Source organism: Exophiala dermatitidis, assembly GCF_000230625.1.
Source record: "Exophiala dermatitidis NIH/UT8656 unplaced genomic scaffold supercont1.3, whole genome shotgun sequence".
NCBI lineage: Eukaryota > Fungi > Ascomycota > Eurotiomycetes > Chaetothyriales > Herpotrichiellaceae > Exophiala > Exophiala dermatitidis.
In genome coordinates, this window is record NW_008751648.1 from 457490 (window position 1) to 475171 (window position 17682).

At 52.5% G+C, this 17682-nt stretch overlaps 10 protein-coding genes across 10 annotated transcripts; 6 read left to right on the forward strand and 4 right to left on the reverse strand.

Annotated features, from left to right (window-relative positions):
• Nucleotide 1: 1 nt before the first annotated feature.
• HMPREF1120_03162 (uncharacterized protein) lies at nucleotides 2-2188 on the forward strand. Its single transcript, XM_009157217.1, has 3 exons — nucleotides 2-751; nucleotides 821-1359; nucleotides 1414-2188. The coding sequence occupies exons 2-3, from the start codon at nucleotides 908-910 to the stop codon at nucleotides 1952-1954; spliced, it is 993 nt and encodes a 330-aa protein (XP_009155465.1). The 5' UTR covers nucleotides 2-751; nucleotides 821-907; the 3' UTR covers nucleotides 1955-2188.
• Nucleotides 525-2234, reverse strand: HMPREF1120_03163 (uncharacterized protein). The gene has a single exon (XM_009157218.1). The coding sequence runs from the start codon at nucleotides 898-900 to the stop codon at nucleotides 559-561; it is 342 nt and encodes a 113-aa protein (XP_009155466.1). The 5' UTR covers nucleotides 901-2234; the 3' UTR covers nucleotides 525-558.
• A 184-nt stretch (nucleotides 2235-2418) lies between these two features.
• On the forward strand, nucleotides 2419-4112 carry HMPREF1120_03164 (uncharacterized protein). The gene is made up of 2 exons (XM_009157219.1): nucleotides 2419-3131; nucleotides 3196-4112. Exons 1-2 carry the CDS (start codon nucleotides 2565-2567, stop codon nucleotides 3826-3828), a joined length of 1200 nt encoding a protein of 399 aa, XP_009155467.1. The 5' UTR covers nucleotides 2419-2564; the 3' UTR covers nucleotides 3829-4112.
• A 21-nt stretch (nucleotides 4113-4133) lies between these two features.
• Nucleotides 4134-5812, forward strand: HMPREF1120_03165 (uncharacterized protein). Its single transcript, XM_009157220.1, has one exon. It carries the CDS (start codon nucleotides 4364-4366, stop codon nucleotides 5681-5683), a length of 1320 nt encoding a protein of 439 aa, XP_009155468.1. The 5' UTR covers nucleotides 4134-4363; the 3' UTR covers nucleotides 5684-5812.
• Nucleotides 5813-6473: 661 nt separating this feature from the next.
• Nucleotides 6474-10083, forward strand: HMPREF1120_03166 (uncharacterized protein). Its single transcript, XM_009157221.1, has one exon. It carries the CDS (start codon nucleotides 7392-7394, stop codon nucleotides 8175-8177), a length of 786 nt encoding a protein of 261 aa, XP_009155469.1. The 5' UTR covers nucleotides 6474-7391; the 3' UTR covers nucleotides 8178-10083.
• HMPREF1120_03167 (uncharacterized protein) lies at nucleotides 8402-10168 on the reverse strand. The gene has a single exon (XM_009157222.1). It carries the CDS (start codon nucleotides 9897-9899, stop codon nucleotides 8919-8921), a length of 981 nt encoding a protein of 326 aa, XP_009155470.1. The 5' UTR covers nucleotides 9900-10168; the 3' UTR covers nucleotides 8402-8918.
• Nucleotides 10169-10209: 41 nt separating this feature from the next.
• On the reverse strand, nucleotides 10210-11983 carry HMPREF1120_03168 (uncharacterized protein). The gene has a single exon (XM_009157223.1). It carries the CDS (start codon nucleotides 11737-11739, stop codon nucleotides 11272-11274), a length of 468 nt encoding a protein of 155 aa, XP_009155471.1. The 5' UTR covers nucleotides 11740-11983; the 3' UTR covers nucleotides 10210-11271.
• HMPREF1120_03169 (DNA-directed RNA polymerase) lies at nucleotides 11547-14899 on the forward strand. Its single transcript, XM_009157224.1, has 2 exons — nucleotides 11547-13069; nucleotides 13355-14899. The coding sequence occupies exon 2, from the start codon at nucleotides 13436-13438 to the stop codon at nucleotides 14651-14653; it is 1218 nt and encodes a 405-aa protein (XP_009155472.1). The 5' UTR covers nucleotides 11547-13069; nucleotides 13355-13435; the 3' UTR covers nucleotides 14654-14899.
• Nucleotides 14900-15315: 416 nt separating this feature from the next.
• HMPREF1120_03170 (proteasome component PRE6) lies at nucleotides 15316-16726 on the forward strand. The gene is made up of 4 exons (XM_009157225.1): nucleotides 15316-15498; nucleotides 15546-15552; nucleotides 15604-16044; nucleotides 16098-16726. Exons 1-4 carry the CDS (start codon nucleotides 15468-15470, stop codon nucleotides 16435-16437), a joined length of 819 nt encoding a protein of 272 aa, XP_009155473.1. The 5' UTR covers nucleotides 15316-15467; the 3' UTR covers nucleotides 16438-16726.
• HMPREF1120_03171 (uncharacterized protein) lies at nucleotides 16273-17460 on the reverse strand. Its single transcript, XM_009157226.1, has 6 exons — nucleotides 17345-17460; nucleotides 17235-17278; nucleotides 17089-17162; nucleotides 16968-17029; nucleotides 16805-16906; nucleotides 16273-16751 (listed from the first exon to the last, which is right to left on the reverse strand). The coding sequence occupies exons 1-6, from the start codon at nucleotides 17347-17349 to the stop codon at nucleotides 16673-16675; spliced, it is 366 nt and encodes a 121-aa protein (XP_009155474.1). The 5' UTR covers nucleotides 17350-17460; the 3' UTR covers nucleotides 16273-16672.
• Nucleotides 17461-17682: the final 222 nt, after the last annotated feature.

Genomic DNA, 17682 nt, shown 5'->3' on the forward strand with positions numbered 1-17682 from the left:
TCTATGTTTCACGGTGGTTGCCTACTACTAGTAGCTGTGATAACCCTTGTTTCATCTCTCAGGATCATCATCATTGTTTTGGCTCCCAATGAGCCCTGCAAAGGCTGAGCGTGGATTATAATTGGTCTTGAACCCAAACTAAGGAATGAGAACCCATAACGGAGTCGCGACCGGCCAAGTCTCCCGTGTCCGCAATGCTGTTCAAGTTAGTACTGACTGAGTCCTCGACACCCAGGAAGTGCCAGCCTTGTGTCGAGCGGTCAACAGGGGTGACGAGCCACTTATGGCGCATACTGTACTTTAGGGTACAGAGGGTGCGAGCCCTACCAGGCACCTACTACTACAACCCTCGCATTCGGTTGGAAGGCGTTGTCCAAATGCACCAATCATAGTCCAATTTCTTGTCCCAGCCCCATCACCCCAGACGTCCAGCAAGGCTAACTTCCCCTGTTGTCCATCACATAGGGCGGCCTGCGAAAGAGGCGGTGATACTACACTATCCGACGAGCCATGACCCAAACAGGCTGAGCCAAACTCACCGCGGACACCGCGGACAGTCTAACGGTAGGGGGCGGAAAAACGACTGGGAGCTCGCGTGTTGGATGAAGTCGCAGCATGGGCCCGGGTCAAACGCCGGTCACTTTCAATGATCGCACAGTAGCTATGGTCTCCAGACAATCCTCTGACTCTACGGCTAGAGTCCTCCCCGAGGCGCCGATAGCCAGCAGAGGAGCGGCTCTCTCTCCATGGTGTAAGTAAATTACCCCCGGGTGGCAGCCCAGCTTTCCCACCCAAGTTGTGCTCTGATGTACGTGGAAAGCTGCAACCCATTTGTCCTTCGTTACATCGGCCTCTATCGTGTGATTTTGCGGCGGCGTGACGCAGTCCGCACACCTGCATCTTCAAGATGTCCTATTCCAGCTCCCGCTCCCACTCGCAGTCACAGTCGCACTCGCACTCGCATTCCGCGTCCGCACCAAGAGTAGGTCCGATTCCAGCAGCCTCTTCCTCTGGGTGGTCCGACAAGTATCCCGTGGTGTCGGAAGACCAGAGATCTCCTGATGCCTCGTCGGGGCTCATACCGGGCGCTTCGCCTCAATACCAGCAGCCTAGCCCAGGGTATTCCCAAAAAGCACAAACATCACAGCAATCGCAACACCATGAGCCGGCACGAGATGACAGTGCCAAGGAAATTTATGTGGAAGGCCTGGCGCCGCCGGCACGCAGGCAGAACCCATGGGGGCTATCACCAGTGGCATTCGGCGCCATCATCGCCGTAATCACGGCTGTCGTGGTTGGAGGCGCAGTTGGCGGAGGCATAGCTGGCAGTGTGTCAAGTGTATGTCCGGACTACCACAGGTTAGTATGCTCGCAAATTCATGGGACAAGCCGCCATCTCTGACGGGTTTGCAGTGGCTCCTCCAACGCATATACCACGACGATCACAGCAGCAGCAGGTGGCAGCGGGACGACGGCATCAGCTACGTCCGCATCTGTCCTCCCTGAACCTTCCTCCGTACAGAACTACGCCGCTCTCGAGCCATATTACGTGGACAACTTGCAAAATCCCAGTTGCACCCAGAACGACGAGACCATCGATGGCCCCTTCAACACATCCTTCACCTTGTTCTGTGGCCTGGATATTGGCAACAGCTACCCAGACGAAACCCACTCTTCTCTGGTGGTGGCGGATTTTGTCGGCTTGTTCGCGTACAGCTTGGAGGATTGCATCTACGCCTGTGCAAATACCTGGCATTTCATGGATCAATGGGATCCAGATCAGGGAAACGGGAACATTCCGGTTTGCAAGGGGGTTACCTGGAGGAACAATCTGGCCGAGAGCAACAGCACCTTAAGCGCCAATTGCTGGCTTAAAAATGGCACATCCACAGGTGAATCATGTAACATCTGCTACAGCGCAAAGCTGTTCAACAGGGAAGGTTCTGCATTATAGAGTGACGTTGTCCCAGCCCGTTTCTTCAATACAATGTTGACATATTTGTCTTCGTCCTGTGACCGGGGAGCAGCGATTTTGGATAATATATTAATGACCCAGGATTGATAGTGAGGAAAGGTGGATATTAGAGCTTGACCTTTGCATCCCAGATAACTGGTTCCACGCCGGCTTCTGCTCCGGATCAACACTGAAGTGAATCCCAAACAGAGAAGCTCGGGATATATGAAGCTCAATGGCGTCGTGGAGTTAGTGGCGACTGCTGCATTGCAGGATTGTGAGCTGAAAGTTCGGCCGAAAACCTCACGATCGTGCTAGTACTTCGGGCTTCAATTTGAAGTCAAAGTGAAGTTTCACGAGTCGTGGCAACCCCCAATCACGTGATTACACGAGTCATAGATTTCCACTTGGCATCAATCAACCTCTCTCGTCTCCGACTGCAGGATAGTAGGTTAGGTAACCAACTTCAGTTGGATCTTGACATCTTCGCCATCTGTTTTCACCTCCGGACTCTAGAGCTGCACGAACGACTGGCCAACTGACCTTTGTCGCCTTTTTTGGACTATCGAAAACAAGTCCGACAACGGTTGATAGCGAAACAAATTCCACCATGAGTGACTACGGCGAGGAACAACCGCCAGCCGATGCTGAAGGACTAGACCGGCCATCTGAAAACGAAGACCAACTGGACGATCTCAACGACGAGTTCAACGACCCATCGAAACCTGCACAAGAACAAGCCAATAATGCCGATGACTCGGATGATGAATCCCTGCTCTCCGAAGTCGACGAGGCGCAGTTTGCCGACTTTGACCCCACGAATGTGCAGGTCGCGCCCGATTTCGACACGCTGAACAGATCCATCCACGTGAAGAAGCGCAAGCGGACTGATGGTGAAGAAGCTGCCCCGAAGAAGAAGAAGGAGAAGACCCGGGAGAGAGCGCGAAAGAACAGACGGAGGCAAGACAGCGATGAAGGGTTCTCCGGCGGCGAGGAGATTGAAGGCAAACGAGTCCGCAAAGCAAAGGATGGCGACGGCGAGAGAAAGAAACCGGCTCGAGTGGAGATCAACGAAGAGGATTTGACACCAGAGGAACGTCGCAGACGAGCACTGGACAGAGCAATGGATGCAGCCGTCAAGAGAACGCAGGGGAAGCGTGTCCGTAAGGGTGAAATTGTAAGTCTCTCTTTCTTGAGCCATGTAATGTGGGAAAGAAATTTCGCTTTCTAACATATTCCAGGACTTGGAACAAGCTGCCGACCAGGAAATTGAGGATTTGCGGAACCGTATGATTGCGGCAGCCGAAACGGACGGCGAATTGGTGCGACAAGGGCTTCCGGCATCACAGAAACTCAAAATGCTTCCCGAGGTTGTGAGCTTGCTCAATCGCAACAATATCGTCCAGTCTATCCTCGATCCGGAAACGAATCTGCTGGAGGCGGTGCGATTCTTTTTGGAACCCCTGACTGACGGCAGTCTTCCTGCATACAACATCCAACGTGAGCTGTTTGCGGCTTTGGCAAAGCTGCCCATGAACAAGGAGACCCTGATTTCTTCTGGCATCGGCAAAGTCATTCTGTTCTATCGGAGATCCAAAAGAGCCGAACCGGCAATCAAACGACAAGCCACGAAGCTCATGGAGGAATGGTCCAGACCTATCTTGCAACGAAGCGACGACTACACCAAGAAGAACTGGGCGAGAGCAGCATATGACCCGACCAAGAAGAGAGAAGACCTCAGCCAGCCTACTGCCGTGCCCAAGATCAAGAACAACCTTGCACCTGGCCAGAAACAGAGCAATAGGGCGAGGTTATTGCCTGGGGCTACCAGCTACACTATTGTGCCAGAGGTCTCGACTATCGTTCGGCGGTAGGGGGTAGGAAAGTCATGCTATGCCGCCAGTGTTATTCCACAGTAAGGTCTGCACAAGTTCTTCGGACAAGGCGATGCGACCCTCTCCGCGTGGGTTGGTCCACAATGCAATGTATTAGTAGGGCTTTACACGCAATGATGAGAATCTAACACTCTCTTGAAGCCGTCAATGATGGCAAGGCATCTAACTTATCCCAGTCGTTTCTTTTGAGTCCTTTTGTGCAAGTCAAATTCTTTGAGACCCTGTGCTTGGTAAACCTTCAGCATTGCACACTTTTCTAAATATCCCTGGTGTGTCTCACGGCACAGGAATTCCGGGGGCTTTGTCTTCTTCCTCTTCGAATCTCTTCTTTCTACTCAGAAACAGAGCGAACGCTGTGGTCCTTGGATGTCCTGTCTGCACACTCCAATAGCTCCAACCGTCCTAAAGTCATTGCCATTGAACAGACTTACAATGCTCCGTCTTGCCCAACCTCACATCGGTCTCAGCCTCGCACGTGACATCTTGATACACCGCTGTCGCCCTCCTGGTGTATATGCATATGCGCATAGCCTTCACAGAGCGTGAGGGTGCGCACACAATGGCAGACACGAACCGGCCTGCGCATGCGCATGCGCAGCGTCCGCAGTCACCTCATCCCAACCTGCGCGCACCTCTCTCTCTTCCACTTCACCCTCGCACACGAACCACCCAGCAACCAGAACCAAGTCAGTTTTCAACAGTCAATCATGGCATAACAACAACAGTGTTGCCGTATGTTTTGAAGACGCCTCCTCCTCTAAGGAACCGATCGCGAGAGTCTCCAGCATTGTTGTCGCCTTCAGGTCCGCCGACGCTTCGTGCTGCTCAGATCGACAACAGCTGGCTGTCCAGTCCTACCAAAACACCAAGATCGACACAACCTATTCGACGCGAGACTTCTAGAGATCACTTACCGTCAACACCAGAGAAACACAAGAAGACGTCCTTGAATCTCATATCACCGTCCGCGACGCCAGCCAGCATCCTCCCAATCCGGAACAGAAGCAATTCATTCCCCACGAGACTGGCAACGCCACGACAGGCTGAGCAGGATACCAGTATCATTCCCAATCCACTACCAACTCCAGTCAAGGCAGTGAGACGTCGAGTGGTCGTTAAGATGGCAGACATAGAAATGGTCATGGGTGAGAATGATGAAGGAACAGCAGCCAACCAGGCCGGAGCTGGAGAGTCAGCAATGTCGAGCCCAATGATCGTCCAAGCAGTCCCGGTACCCGACATTGAGCCACTCCTCCCACAAATACCCAATCCGCGACTTGTCCAGAAATTCCAGATCGGCCAAGAGGTCTTCCTACTCGACAGTCATGGCAATAGCACCATCTGCTCGGACACCATTAACCCTGCTCATATGCATATGTCTATGCTTTCCTTTGAGAACCCGAACTCGGTCGGCAATACCTACAACCCCCATCAGATGGACACGCCCAACGTCTTCATCATTGAGCGACGACTGCGCTGGTTTTCCGAAAATGGCCAGCCCGCGCCTGATGACGGTGCGTGGCTCCTGTACAAGTTGATTCCCAGAGACGGGTACGGGGAAGAAAAAATGGTTTCACTCTCCTACTGCCTGATCCAAGTGCGGTTCAAGCCTGGCGACACGGTCATTTACCTCAAGAAGGGGGTCGCCAACCACCACGTCACCAAGTTGGAGGCGTTGGTGCGCGGGGCCGAGGTGGTCGGCCGCAAGAGAGTGTACACCGTCTACCTTTGGGCAACCGAGACGGTGGTTCTCCAGGTCCATGATGAGGACCTGGAGGACGTGGATGAGTACTTGCGCCAGGAGGGCCTGGGACACCAAGAGCTGGAGGGTTGAGTTGCGCGGTTGGAGCGTTGGGGGGTCGACAATACTGATACCTTGGCGGCAACCTCCTGTACAAACGAGGCGGCTTTTACTTCCTGGATGGTTAGCATCCGTGAGCACAATGTGAATGATTGAAACAGATTCGATTTGAATACAGGGCGACCGCGGAATAGTTCTTCCAACTGCTCCTTGTCATCATGCTGGTTCTTACCGAGCCCAAACGCCCGTTGATCCTAACCTGCATTTATGATGGTCACCATGCGCGAGAAGAGGAGAGTTTGACTCGTCTGGAGGGATACGATGGCCCATATTGGTATTGGTTAATGTCGAGTCGCAAGGCTGAGAGGCTCGTCCGGAAAATGGATCCTCTCGTCTACGTGGCAGTCAAATCCCTTGTCCGACGTGCGACAGCCCTAGACGCGTAGCATCAACGGATTTGAACGCTTGATGGTTGGAAGTCCAAAAGACGTTTGCAGCCAGAGAACAGAATTGGGTGAAGAGCAGTAATAATGCTGTGATATCAGGCCATCAGAGTGATGGACTTGTCGCAACCAACTGTAGGCCGCAGTCCCTTTCCTCGGGGACAACTTGAATATGCCTGCAGTATTATTGGGTGGCGTGATTGCAGAGCTCGGTCACACTAACTGAAGGAAGCAATAGAGGCCGAGACTTTTGAGAGTAAGAATTATTATTACTAGTACGAGGCTGTGGATAATTGCGGCAGAAGGATTTCCCGGTGGTTCCTGCCCGGTTATTCCCGTCCACTGCAGTCCTAGTACAATAATGTAAGTATCAGGTGGCAGCGGCACGTCCGGCATGAGGCTGAAGAGAGATCGTTTTGCCTGCACCGACTTCCGACTCCCGCGGCGAGTGAAGCTCGCAAGGCTCTGCCAGTCACGGTGTGGGCAATTGAATTGGTTGTGAGTGGTGCTGCAGTGGATCGCTTGCACTTTGGTACGGGGTCTTCGCCCTTATTTCTCGGCTTGCCAATGCGTGATTATTATTTCGGGGCAGAGCCAACTGAGCAAGGGATTATTCGTTCAAGCGGCAGTGTTATGCAATATGTAACATTAGCAACAGCACATCATTTCTCGCAGGCAAAAGGATGTTTTTTTCGCGCATGACATGAACACGGTCGGCGAGGCCCGAGGAAATGCTGCCAGTAAAAAGTTGATGTTGTCTGATGTCATGGTGATGAACGCCGACATTCGACCCTGACAAGACCATATACATAGTTGTTGTAGCTCTACCATTTATTCTTCAATAATATCAGCGTTGACTTTGTCTTTCATCTACTACTGCTCATATACAGTGAGCCAGACATATCGTCAGCGCAGACATAACTCTCCACAGCGACATAGAGTTGTCTGACGGACGGAGCCTCTCCTGGCCATTCAACAATCACTGACTAAAAGGCCGAAGGCTGGCAGCTCCCCGCAGTGTCCCATAAATTGCTTCTGCTGCTGCTTTCGAGGCCAAACGAGCAATAATACGAAGACGTCCTTTTCGCCTCTCGCCGCACGCCATAATTCTTTACGTCGACATACAATAATAAATCCATACTCGCCTCTCACGACTTCGACGTTCTGACTTTCGGCCATCTATCTGTTTGCTCTCTGAAGCTTGGAGCTGTTCCCCGATCCTCGCAGACGTCACATAATCACGCCATAGCGCAGCCTTACCACACAACCTCCCATACCGCCATCCATACGCTTTCACCATGAAGATCCTCACCAAGGAAGAAGAAGCAGCCCACTACCGGGCGACCCTGAAAGGAGGGATCCTCGGTGGTGTCACCGGCCTCGCCGTTGGCTTTGTGGGCGTGATGGCCGCTCAGCGCCGCTACCATTTGATCCGCAACCTGACGCTGCCAATGAAGGCATTTCTGGTCACCAGCAGCGGCACGTTTGCCGGCATTATCACGGCCGACCACTTCTCCCGCTCATTCGAGGCCGAGACGAACCCTTACCAGAGGGAATACCGCCAGTTGGAGACGGAAAGAGCCGAAGCTGAGCGACGGAACAAGACCTTCACCGAGCGGGCCATGGATTTTGGTCGTAAAGAACGCTACAAGATCGTGGCCGGTTCATGGCTAGCCTCGATTGCTGCCGCCTTCGCCATCGTCAACCGCAACCCGTACTTGACTGGTCAGCAGAAGATCGTCCAGGCTCGTGTGTACGCCCAGTTTCTGACTCTGGGTGTGCTCGTGGTCACGGCCGCCTTTGAGATCTCGGATTCGCGCAGCTCACAGGGTCGGTTTGAGACAGTCCGCTATGTCGACCCTTCGGATCCTGAACATAAGCGCATCCTCGAGAAGCAGGTCGAGCGTGAGGTCAGCAGCCAAGGCGGTGGCGGCGGTAGCGACGATATGTGGAAGCAAATGGTTGCCGCCGAGGAGGAGCGCATCAAGGAGCGTGAGGCTCGTCACCAAGAGTATCTGCGCGAGCACCCCAAGAAACACAACGGCAACGGCAAGAAGCAGACCGAGAATTCCGGAGACAAATAAAGGCTCTAGCGACCAGAGGAGTAACTCGTTGTCAGAGACCTCCCTTTACAGTCGGGTCGCCATCCGTTGTCCTTGCGCGGAATATCTGACAACTTCTCCTTCCTCCCCGGCGTTGCCAATCGATTTGGGCTTTAGTGTCCATTTGACAGTTTCGATCTCTTGTACATTTCTCAATGTGGATTCAAGGTGGTCCCACTGCTCGCGCCCACGCCCACAATGCATTTCACGGTCGAAGGGCGATTCATATTGTTCCCCCCTTGCGGCTGTCTAGCTCAGCGACGTAACAGGCCGCTGAAAATTCGGCGTATTCGGCGTTCTCCTTTACTCAAACGCAGCGTTTCCGTCTGTTTTGGCCCTCGACAGGATGGTGCTGGATGATTGCGAAAGTCAGATTGAAGCCAAAGTCTAAGAAGGCAATGTCAACTATCGTTTTGGATCGCGCTCAACCCTTTTTCTGACTTCCTCAAAAATGGGCCTTCTATATCGTTATCTTTCGCTGTGATTCTGTACGTAGGTAGACTCCATGAAAAGTATAAAATTAATATGCCCTCCATAATTGTATATACAAAGTATTGTAATCCTCATCCCTCGTAGCCAGAACGCCCTGCTGTTCCAATACTGCAATCTAATCTATATACGCAAGAGGCTTCTATTGTGAGTCCCCACAACCACCATCTGGGAGGACAGCGGCCCAACTGCCAGTGCTACGTGCGACGAGGGCTGCGCGATATGAAGCAGATTCTATCCGCGCGAGAACTCCTCCAGAAGCTCCTGATCCAATGCCAACCAGTTCGCCGCCACGGCCAGACCGCGGAGACGCTCCTTTTCAATGCGATGCCAATCCCAGTCGTCCTCTTTAAATGAGGCGGTAGACGGTTCCCGGGACTCTGTAACATCACTTTGCGACACCTTCTCTGTTGTGGTCTCCAGCTTTTCAACCAATTCCGTCGTGGCGGCGAGCGCCGGTTCAGGAACCGATGCTTGGAGGCCTTCCGGAGTGGTATCCGCGGACGGTTCAGACGCAGCTTCTTTAGCCGCTTCCGCTTGCGGTTTCTCTGAATCCGCCGGCTTTGGAGGCAGCCAACCGGCCGTAGCGAAGCATCGTTCAGGAGGAACTGTAAACCGACCCTTTTTGACCACGTATTTGCTCAAAGCGGACGCCAACAAGACCTCCTCTTTCCCCCTTTTGGCAGGTCGAATGAACCAGCTGGCCACGACGATCCATTTCCGGTCCCAGCCCAGCACGCGCGAGCGGACCTCGTACCGTTCATAGGGCGCAATCTCACGGTGAAACGAGGTGTGCACACTGCCCAGGATGACCGCCAATCTGCCCCTGTGTCCGTCCCTTTCTAGGTTTTTCGCGCCCTGCTTCAGGCCTGGGATCAGAACCTTGGTCATCAGGGCAGTCCTGCTCTCGTCCAGGTCGGAGAAGTAAGTGCTGTTGCTCTTGTGCAGGTTGTAGTCGGTTTCGAGCAGCGGCGAATGCGAGAATATAGAAACCGGTTCAAACAGAGGATGCCGATGTGTAGGAGAGGTTCCGACTACTGCCAGTGAGGCCGTACGTTTGATCCGCGCCTCGCTGTACCAGTTGGCAAGCATGCGGTACAAAAGTCGGAAATGCCATGCTAGCGGTAGGGCTTTGAGGTTGACGACGGCGAATATTATTGCGACTGTTCGCCACGAGATGAGAGAGTGTATCGACGGCATTGAGAGTAAAGGCATGGCTCTGAAAAGGAGGGAATATCGTCGCGTTCCAACTTGTGCTGGTATTTAGAAACGGCGGTATTAAGCGGATTGAAGGGAAGTATTATATTGTATATCAAGATCCAGGCGCTGCCACGAGGGTGATGCTTGTTCTTTTATAACATCTATTAGTAGAGGGTCAAGCAACGAATGTACAATGCCAAAGACAGGAGCGAGTTGAGAAATGTCGGTGTTGTATGATTCGATTCATTCTTCAACCGACGTTTCGCCTTGCTTCTTTCGACGCGGCAGCCTGGCGACGCTCAATCGGGACGGCCCCCACCAGAAGGCCACAGCCTCGCATCTACTCGGAGGCACCGGCTTACTCATCGTGAGTTGTCTGCTTCAAGTTCTGGTAGTACTTTGCACAACAATGGGCGCACACTATCAGTACCTAGGTAGGTTACCTCAGGTTCGTAGACATTAGGTGGTCATTGAAACAGAAATACTAAAGCATTTTCTATTGAGCTTGAGCTACTGAAGCCTCGTAGTACTAGAGGCTGACTCGCTCTCATCTCCTATCAACAGAGGCCTATCCTGGCCTTGCTATCAGACATCTCCCACGGGCTAGGTATGCCGTCCACTGAGTTGTCTAACAATATCTTATATTCGAGGCTTGATTACAGTCTGCAAGCAACATGCTATAGAGTCGCTGGAGCTGTCTATGCTGCTCTGGAGTAGATTTCGAACGTCTATCACGCGACAATGTCCGTAAGTGGTCGTGGCTCGCCTTGAAAGAGGGCTCCTCAATACCATATATGCAATAGGCTACTGCTAATGGAATAGGAGCCACGTTCAACAGAACGAATACTCACCTCGGATGCGGAGGGTCGCCATTCAGCTGTCTGCAGAATGTAATGTCTGCTAGTTGCAGAGAGGCTTGCAGCTTTCACGTACAATCAGCGGTGTTGCTGCTCCTGACAGTACCCAACAGTAGAGCCGATCAGGGTTTCTGAACTCATGGACCCAACTTGGCCACCGCCACTCAATCGTAACGAGTGAATAGACAAGTGGGAATTTTCTTTCCTCCAGTGTTGGCGTTGCGACGCGTGCAAGGATAGGCTGGACCTGTGTCCACTGAACCGGACCTCTTGAGCCGCTCAAGACACGCGCTGAGGATTTCGATCGGCCGACTGACGTCTCCTGAAGCTCGCGTTCGACCCGTGGCGGTCCGTCGGACTTCTGCAAGACTTTCAGCTTTCAACTCAGCATGGCCACATCGATGAGCCCTGGCCCTGACTACCGAAACAAGCCCGGGCTTTCCGTGGTACCTGATGATCAGTTCCTTGATATTACCACACGGCCCAGGGAGGACTGGTCCCGCAGAGACGTCCGCGGGCTGTTTCTGCCTTCAAAGCGTCTTGACCCAACCTGTGCTTAGGGTTCCAGTGGTACCCTCTATAATGCGACCGTTGCAGTGCAGTTTACTGGCGAGGATTGTAGTTGAGCAAGGATCAAGGTGATCGCGCTGCGGGTCAGTCAGTTCGCGAAGCCAGAAAAGCCGGGGGCTGGGTGACAGCCTCTCAGAAGCTGTCACGCGTAGCTGGTCCCATCGCTGAGGGTGCCAGTGGGCAAAAGAGGTGTGTACGCTTGGGCTCTTCCACCCATTGATGGGCGGTGGCCCCAGAAAAGGTGGACATCGACGACAGCAAGATGAAGTCCTCGCCTTGAAACGACAGTCAAGGACAGGGGCCCGTGATGAGAGACTTCCGGAAACTCCAAGGACCAGCCTCGCAAACCTGGCTTCCCGCTTGGGCCAGGCCGGGTCTGACAGGGGTTTTGAAGCCCTCACGCCATGCATTGTCTCTTTTAGCAGCATTATTCAAAGATGATGTCAAAGTCTTCGCATAAAGCCGTACTCCATATCGATCGGTGAAGGTACGTGGTTGAGGAGCTGCACAGACCTCCCCAACCACGCATCACCCAGCGCGTTTGGCGTTATCCGCCAGCTTCACCTCGCTAACCGACAGAACCCAGCGACCATGGGACAGCGTTGCAAGTGTGATGTCTTCAGTGGCGATAGATGGTCACAAGCAACCTTGGGCAGGGACAGAGCATGGCTGTTTCATCAGAACCTTGGAAAGAAAATGGGATCAATCGCGGGCCAGTCAAGAAACGTGGATGTTGGCCTCGCCGGAACATCTGTTTCTCCAGTGCCGGGCCTAGCCGAGAGTGATTAGCGAGGCCGAGGCGGCGCCCGGTGATTGGTAGATCGTTAACCGCACACAGACAGCCCCTGATCTCGTGTCTGCCACTTTTTCCCCTTTTCATTGTTCGCGTTGAAAACCCTACCCTAGGTACAAATGTTAGATCGGATCAACTCTATGGATGCTTCTCCACCTCCGCGATGGACTGCTTCAGCCTCCTCCAAGGGGCTCCATGGCCTTTCCACAGTCTTGCAGCCCTGACCTCTGCTTGGACACATTGTACACCCATCCCAGATGTGGTCTTCGACTACGCTTCGCTGGCTCTTCTCCAAGGTAGACTCGCTCCAGCGAATCAGCCATATGCTCTACAGTTCCCTTTACTAGAACTGGGTACAGCCGCTCTTACCAGGCAGCGGGCTATGTTTCAACGTCCTATCCCTTCAAGTGTGGTCCTGGCTCCACAGTCCAGCCACCACACGTCAATGCATACAGAAAGCTCACCCTGCAACCCTTCTTCAACCTCCCCAAGTAGGTGGTCTTCAACGCGGTGATCAAAGCTTGTAAGTGGTCGTGTCTCCAGGCGGAAGCTGCAGTCTGGAACGATGGTCTGTGAGTAGCATAACTGTCATGCGCGGAAGACGGCTTCGATGATGCCAATAGAATGCCATTGTTTCAAACACCCCTTGCGCGCCACCCTACGGATACCATCAGGAGGTCCATCTGTCATTCACCTCCTGCCAGCCGGCCGAGCGACCCTGGACCTTGGGCCTACAATGTATATAGAAGTCTACAAATGGCCACGAACGCCAGGTTGGATTCTCCAAACGTTTCCTCTCATTTCATCTCACCTCATCTACAGATATCCAACTGTGGCAGGCTAGCCCTAGACATTCCTTTGTTCATCTCTTTGTCTTGCCTGGTGCAGACAATCACATTCATTCACTTGATTCACAATCACCGGCCCAAGCCAAAGACCAACCCTCTCTTTGTCCGTGAAGAAAGGTACGGGACATCCATCCCCTTGCAGATCACATTGCCTGTCTTGGACTGCCCTGTCTTCTTTTCTTCTTTCATCAAACAGCTTGTTTGGCCTATTGGCCTTGTTCATTTCGACAAAGGCATTAGGTAGTGGCGGTCATTTTCTACCAGTCATCTTCTTGTAACTTACTGCCCAGCTCTTGTCGGTTGGCTTCATAGTCCTGTACTCTGTTGATACATCTCATACATTCTCCATGATCTGTCCATGCTCAAAGCTCATCCCCGACCACAAACTAACTCCCGATACAGTGCAATCTGGCTATTGCCCTCCCCAACACACTCATTACAACCACAAACAAAGCACACCGCTACAGAGCTTCCAAACTCAACATGCGTTCCTCCATCATATCCGTGGCTACGACCGTTATGGTCCTCATGACTGCTTCGGTCAACGGCCACATGAAACTCAAATCTCCTGTCCCATATGGTCAATCCACTCTCGACAACTCGCCGCTCCTTGCTGATGGCTCCGATTTTCCCTGCAAGCAGCGTACTGGCGTTTACGACGCTGAAGGTGCCGAAAATGTCATGACGATCGGTGAACCACAGACCTTGAGCTTTCTCGGCAGTGCCGTCCATGGCGGTGGTTCATGCCAAGTCAGCTTGACAACCGATCTAAAGCCCACGAAAGACTCTAAATGGATGGTCATCAAGTCTATCGAAGGTGGCTGCCCTGCTTCCGTCCCCGGAAATCTCCCCGCAGATCCGAATGGTACTGGTGCTAGCACTTTCCAATACACCATCCCTGATGGCATTGCTCCTGGTCAATACACCCTCGCGTGGACATGGCACAACAAAGTGGGCAACAGAGAGATGTACATGAATTGCGCGCCTGTGGAAGTGCAAGAGAAGCGAGTTGAATCAGCGAAAATGAAGCGAGCTGAATCCGGGAAAATTACGAAAAGGACGAGTTTCCCAAATCTTTTTATCGCTAACCTGGCTGGGATCAATGACTGTACAACTCCAGAGTCGTATGACTACATCTATCCAGAGCCAGGTGACGATGTGCAGACAGCCGGCCAGGGACCTTTCACCAAACTAAGCTGTGGTTCGGCAGGAAGTGTTTCTGCTGCTCAACCTACCGCGGCTGCCTCAGGTGCCACAGAATCGAGCGTTCTGACTGCCGCTACAGTTCCTTCTGCCAGCCAAACGGTTGGTACAGATACTACCGCTCAAGCGGCCTCGCCCGTGTTTGCGACTGGAAGTGCTGCCGTCAGCGGAGCGCCTGGCGTGTTCGTTTCCGTTTCCGTTTCCTCCGCGGCAGCATCTGCCACTTCTGAAGCTTCCCCCGCGGCTACCAGCGCGAGCAACAGCAGCGATACTAGCGACGCTCAATCTGGAGCATGTTCACCCGAGGGAGCATGGGCTTGCTCTTCAGACGGCTCCAGCTTTCAACGCTGCGCCTCCGGCACTTGGAGTGTGCCCATCGAGATGGACACCGGTATGCGTTGCCAACCAGGAATTTCAACGGACATCGCGATGACTCCGGGCAAAGCGAAGCGACACCCGCACGGTCACTTCCGCCGCATGTCTCGTCACTGGCATTAGACAATTTCAGTTTATGCATTTTACGAATCACGTCTTGATGTACGATCTATTTGGCAACACAGCCTGGAAAATATCATGATGTGGCATTTTGACGCCAGGCAGTCTTTGGCCCCAATGTCGCACGGAATCATGTGCCCGTGAACTGTATCGTCGCTGGTAGTCGAATACAGGCACTTGGGGTAGGCAGCATGTAAATACAGGAGCAATTCAATCATTAAATGAACATACAAACGAAAAGTATCCAAATTTTTTCTCTTTTCCATGTCTTCCTGGCCACATAGGCGTTGGCCCGCATCTGGCAACTCGCTTCTAGAAAGTGATAACTACATAGTATGTCCCTCTCCAAGGCCAGCTGATCCATATCTGCTGAGAGCAGTGTGCTGTCTTGTCCGGGGTGGCGGTGTAGAACTCACAAAAATAGTTCCTTCTGAAACCGAAACCACTGTCGTTGAAAATCGCAGCAACGATTTGGACGAGCATTCACGGGTAGTGATCTAGTTGTACACCAGGTATCGTGGGCACTCGGCACATTGTAGCCCATTTCAACACTCCACCGTAGTTACGTTGTTGGGTGGATCTGTACCCCGTCTTGCGCACTTACGGGGCTTGGCGTCAATGACCAGGCACGCGGCTACCGCGTAACGCCCGTAGTGGTGGTAGTAGGAACTTGGAAGGCTCTCCAACATCTTCGTAACTTGAACACATCTACAACAACAGCACCACCACCTCCACCCTGCATCTTCACCTCCTCAAGGCGACTCTTCTAGGGTAGCTTCATCGTTTGTGCCGTCGGGAAGACGTGGTTTCTTCCAAGATGGCCTCAGGTTACGATCGTGCACTTTCTGGTGTGTCCGCTCTGAGAGTTGTCCTGATCTATAGCTGACCGACACAGTCTTTAGGTACTACAGTAGCGGTCCGACCTGCTGATTTGCACTTGCTAACCATCACAGTCCCGATGGCCACGTTTTCCAGGTCGAGTATGCCCTCGAAGCGGTCAAACGAGGAACTTGCGCAGTGGGAGTAAAAGGGAAAGACATTGTGGTCCTGGGATGCGAAAAGAAATCAGCAATGAAGCTTCAAGATACGAGAATCACACCATCAAAGATCGGCTTGATTGATCGCCACGTTTGTTTGGCCTTCGCTGGTCTTAACGCGGACGCTCGGATATTGGTCGACAAGGCAAGGGTGGAGGCGCAGTCACATCGTCTCACCGTGGAGGACCCTGTCACGATTGAATACATCACAAAATATGTTGCTGGTGTGCAGCAGCGATACACGCAAAGTGGTGGTGTGAGGCCTTTCGGGATCAGTACTCTCATCATTGGATTCGACAAGGGCGACCCAGAGCCCAAGCTGTATCAAACCGAGCCCTCCGGCATTTACTCCGCATGGTAAGATCAGCAGCTGCCTTGCCGTTGACGAGTCTATCACTAACACCGCCCAGGAAAGCAAATGCGATCGGCAGGTCTAGCAAGACAGTCCGAGAATTCCTAGAGCGCAACCACAAAGACGACATGGATCGGGAAGCTACCATCTCGCTCACCGTGAAGTCACTCTTGGAGGTCGTCCAGACTGGAGCCAAGAACATAGAAATTGCCATCATGGCGCCTGGAAAGACGATCGAGATGCTTCCTTCTGAGGAAATTGAGCAATATGTCAAAACAATCGAGGCCGAGAAGCAGGAAGAACAGGCAAAGAAAAAGCCGGGTCGACCTGGTGCCTCGGGTACGGCGTCATTACCAACACGGCCGCTCGCTGAGGGAGAAGGTAGTGCTGGTATCTGAGCTTTACAGGTTTCTCTACATTCGTGCTTTCTGCATTAGCGACCGGAGTTCTGGCGATGAAGAATCAATACCGGTTTCCCATGCTTTTGAGCTTGCCGACTTTTGTAAATGATTAGATATCGTCTATCACTAACTCCAAGCCCATCATCCTGTCGTTATTTCATTGACCCCAATGAATCAGAATCCATTTGGTCGTAGGGCGGCGAGGCAGAACCCGCAGTGTGTGATACCAGGCTCAGCCTAGCCGCCCCGTCCAGTCATGTATGTCAAATATTGACTTTTCTGCCTGCTTGACGCGCTCATCTTTGAGCATCCTAGAACTTGTCAGTTCATCCGCAAGCACAGTTTTCTCTCGAGTTAGGTTTACCTCGCATCCATCCGCGTATCGTCGCTCTCGACCTTCAGAGCCGCCTTCGGTGTGACCGCGTCAATCACAAAGTGATTGTCACAATTCGGGCAGTACTCATCACTGGATCGCCGGCTTCGTATTAGCCACAAGGACAAGGACTGGTACTGGTTGAAACCCTTACCTCTCATCCCAGTCCTTTGTGTTCTTCCGGAATGCCTTCTTGCACTTTTTGCAGATGAATGTCTTTTTAACAACCATCAGCCTCGTGAAGACAGAGAAATGGGGTTGTGGGGGGCCATTACCATGTCGAAACTTTGCAACAGCGGATGGTCTTCTGACTCGGCATGGCACTCTGCACAATCGAACCATTTCCGGCCTTTTCGTGGAATCAGTCCCCCGTCTTCGTCTTCGCCATGTGAGTTTCTTGTCTGACGACGAATGAACTTACAGCAGGGTGACCGTATCGATACTTGAGCATTCAGAATGTGTTTGCTGATGAGATGGGCCATATTTTAGCACTCCGCCATTTGTTGACACATTGACGGAAGCCGTACTCACCACATTTTGGAGGTTCTGGGCTGACAGAAAGAGAGAGGTTGGCGCCGATGCAGTGGACTTCGAGTATTTTGTGAAATTACCTTATAACACCAACAAGACCTTCGTATTGGTTTGTTGTTCTTACGCGAAAACGTTGTTGCCGCGATATTCGGGACTCTGGTCTACCTGAATCAAATTACGGTCACGTGTATGCATCATGACTCGTGTAGACGGGCTCCGTTTTCACACACAATGTTGTAGCCTCGCTCGGTCACATGCGGGAAGCCATCACTGTCTGACACCGGATTACCAGACATCCATAGTAGGATGCAAATTTTGATTAGTGTTTTCTGATCAAA

What these genes read in the sequence shown, in the direction of transcription:
- HMPREF1120_03163 (XM_009157218.1), bottom strand. Translation starts at nt 900, where the DNA reads ATGCAGGTGTGCGGACTGCGTCACGCCGCCGCAAAATCACACGATAGA.
- HMPREF1120_03162 (XM_009157217.1), top strand. Translation starts at nt 908, where the DNA reads ATGTCCTATTCCAGCTCCCGCTCCCACTCGCAGTCACAGTCGCACTCG. An exon ending in GTATGTCCGGACTACCACAG is followed by an intron (nt 1,360 to 1,413) that starts GTTAGTATGCTC and finishes ACGGGTTTGCAG; the next exon opens with TGGCTCCTCCAACGCATATA.
- HMPREF1120_03164 (XM_009157219.1), top strand. Translation starts at nt 2,565, where the DNA reads ATGAGTGACTACGGCGAGGAACAACCGCCAGCCGATGCTGAAGGACTA. An exon ending in GTGTCCGTAAGGGTGAAATT is followed by an intron (nt 3,132 to 3,195) that starts GTAAGTCTCTCT and finishes AACATATTCCAG; the next exon opens with GACTTGGAACAAGCTGCCGA.
- HMPREF1120_03165 (XM_009157220.1), top strand. Translation starts at nt 4,364, where the DNA reads ATGCATATGCGCATAGCCTTCACAGAGCGTGAGGGTGCGCACACAATG.
- HMPREF1120_03166 (XM_009157221.1), top strand. Translation starts at nt 7,392, where the DNA reads ATGAAGATCCTCACCAAGGAAGAAGAAGCAGCCCACTACCGGGCGACC.
- HMPREF1120_03167 (XM_009157222.1), bottom strand. Translation starts at nt 9,899, where the DNA reads ATGCCTTTACTCTCAATGCCGTCGATACACTCTCTCATCTCGTGGCGA.
- HMPREF1120_03168 (XM_009157223.1), bottom strand. Translation starts at nt 11,739, where the DNA reads ATGCTGCTAAAAGAGACAATGCATGGCGTGAGGGCTTCAAAACCCCTG.
- HMPREF1120_03169 (XM_009157224.1), top strand. Translation starts at nt 13,436, where the DNA reads ATGCGTTCCTCCATCATATCCGTGGCTACGACCGTTATGGTCCTCATG.
- HMPREF1120_03170 (XM_009157225.1), top strand. Translation starts at nt 15,468, where the DNA reads ATGGCCTCAGGTTACGATCGTGCACTTTCTG. An exon ending in TCCGGCATTTACTCCGCATG is followed by an intron (nt 16,045 to 16,097) that starts GTAAGATCAGCA and finishes AACACCGCCCAG; the next exon opens with GAAAGCAAATGCGATCGGCA.
- HMPREF1120_03171 (XM_009157226.1), bottom strand. An exon ending in TGTTGCAAAGTTTCGACATG is followed by an intron (nt 17,030 to 17,088) that starts GTAATGGCCCCC and finishes GTTGTTAAAAAG; the next exon opens with ACATTCATCTGCAAAAAGTG. An exon ending in ACAAAGGACTGGGATGAGAG is followed by an intron (nt 16,907 to 16,967) that starts GTAAGGGTTTCA and finishes CCGGCGATCCAG; the next exon opens with TGATGAGTACTGCCCGAATT.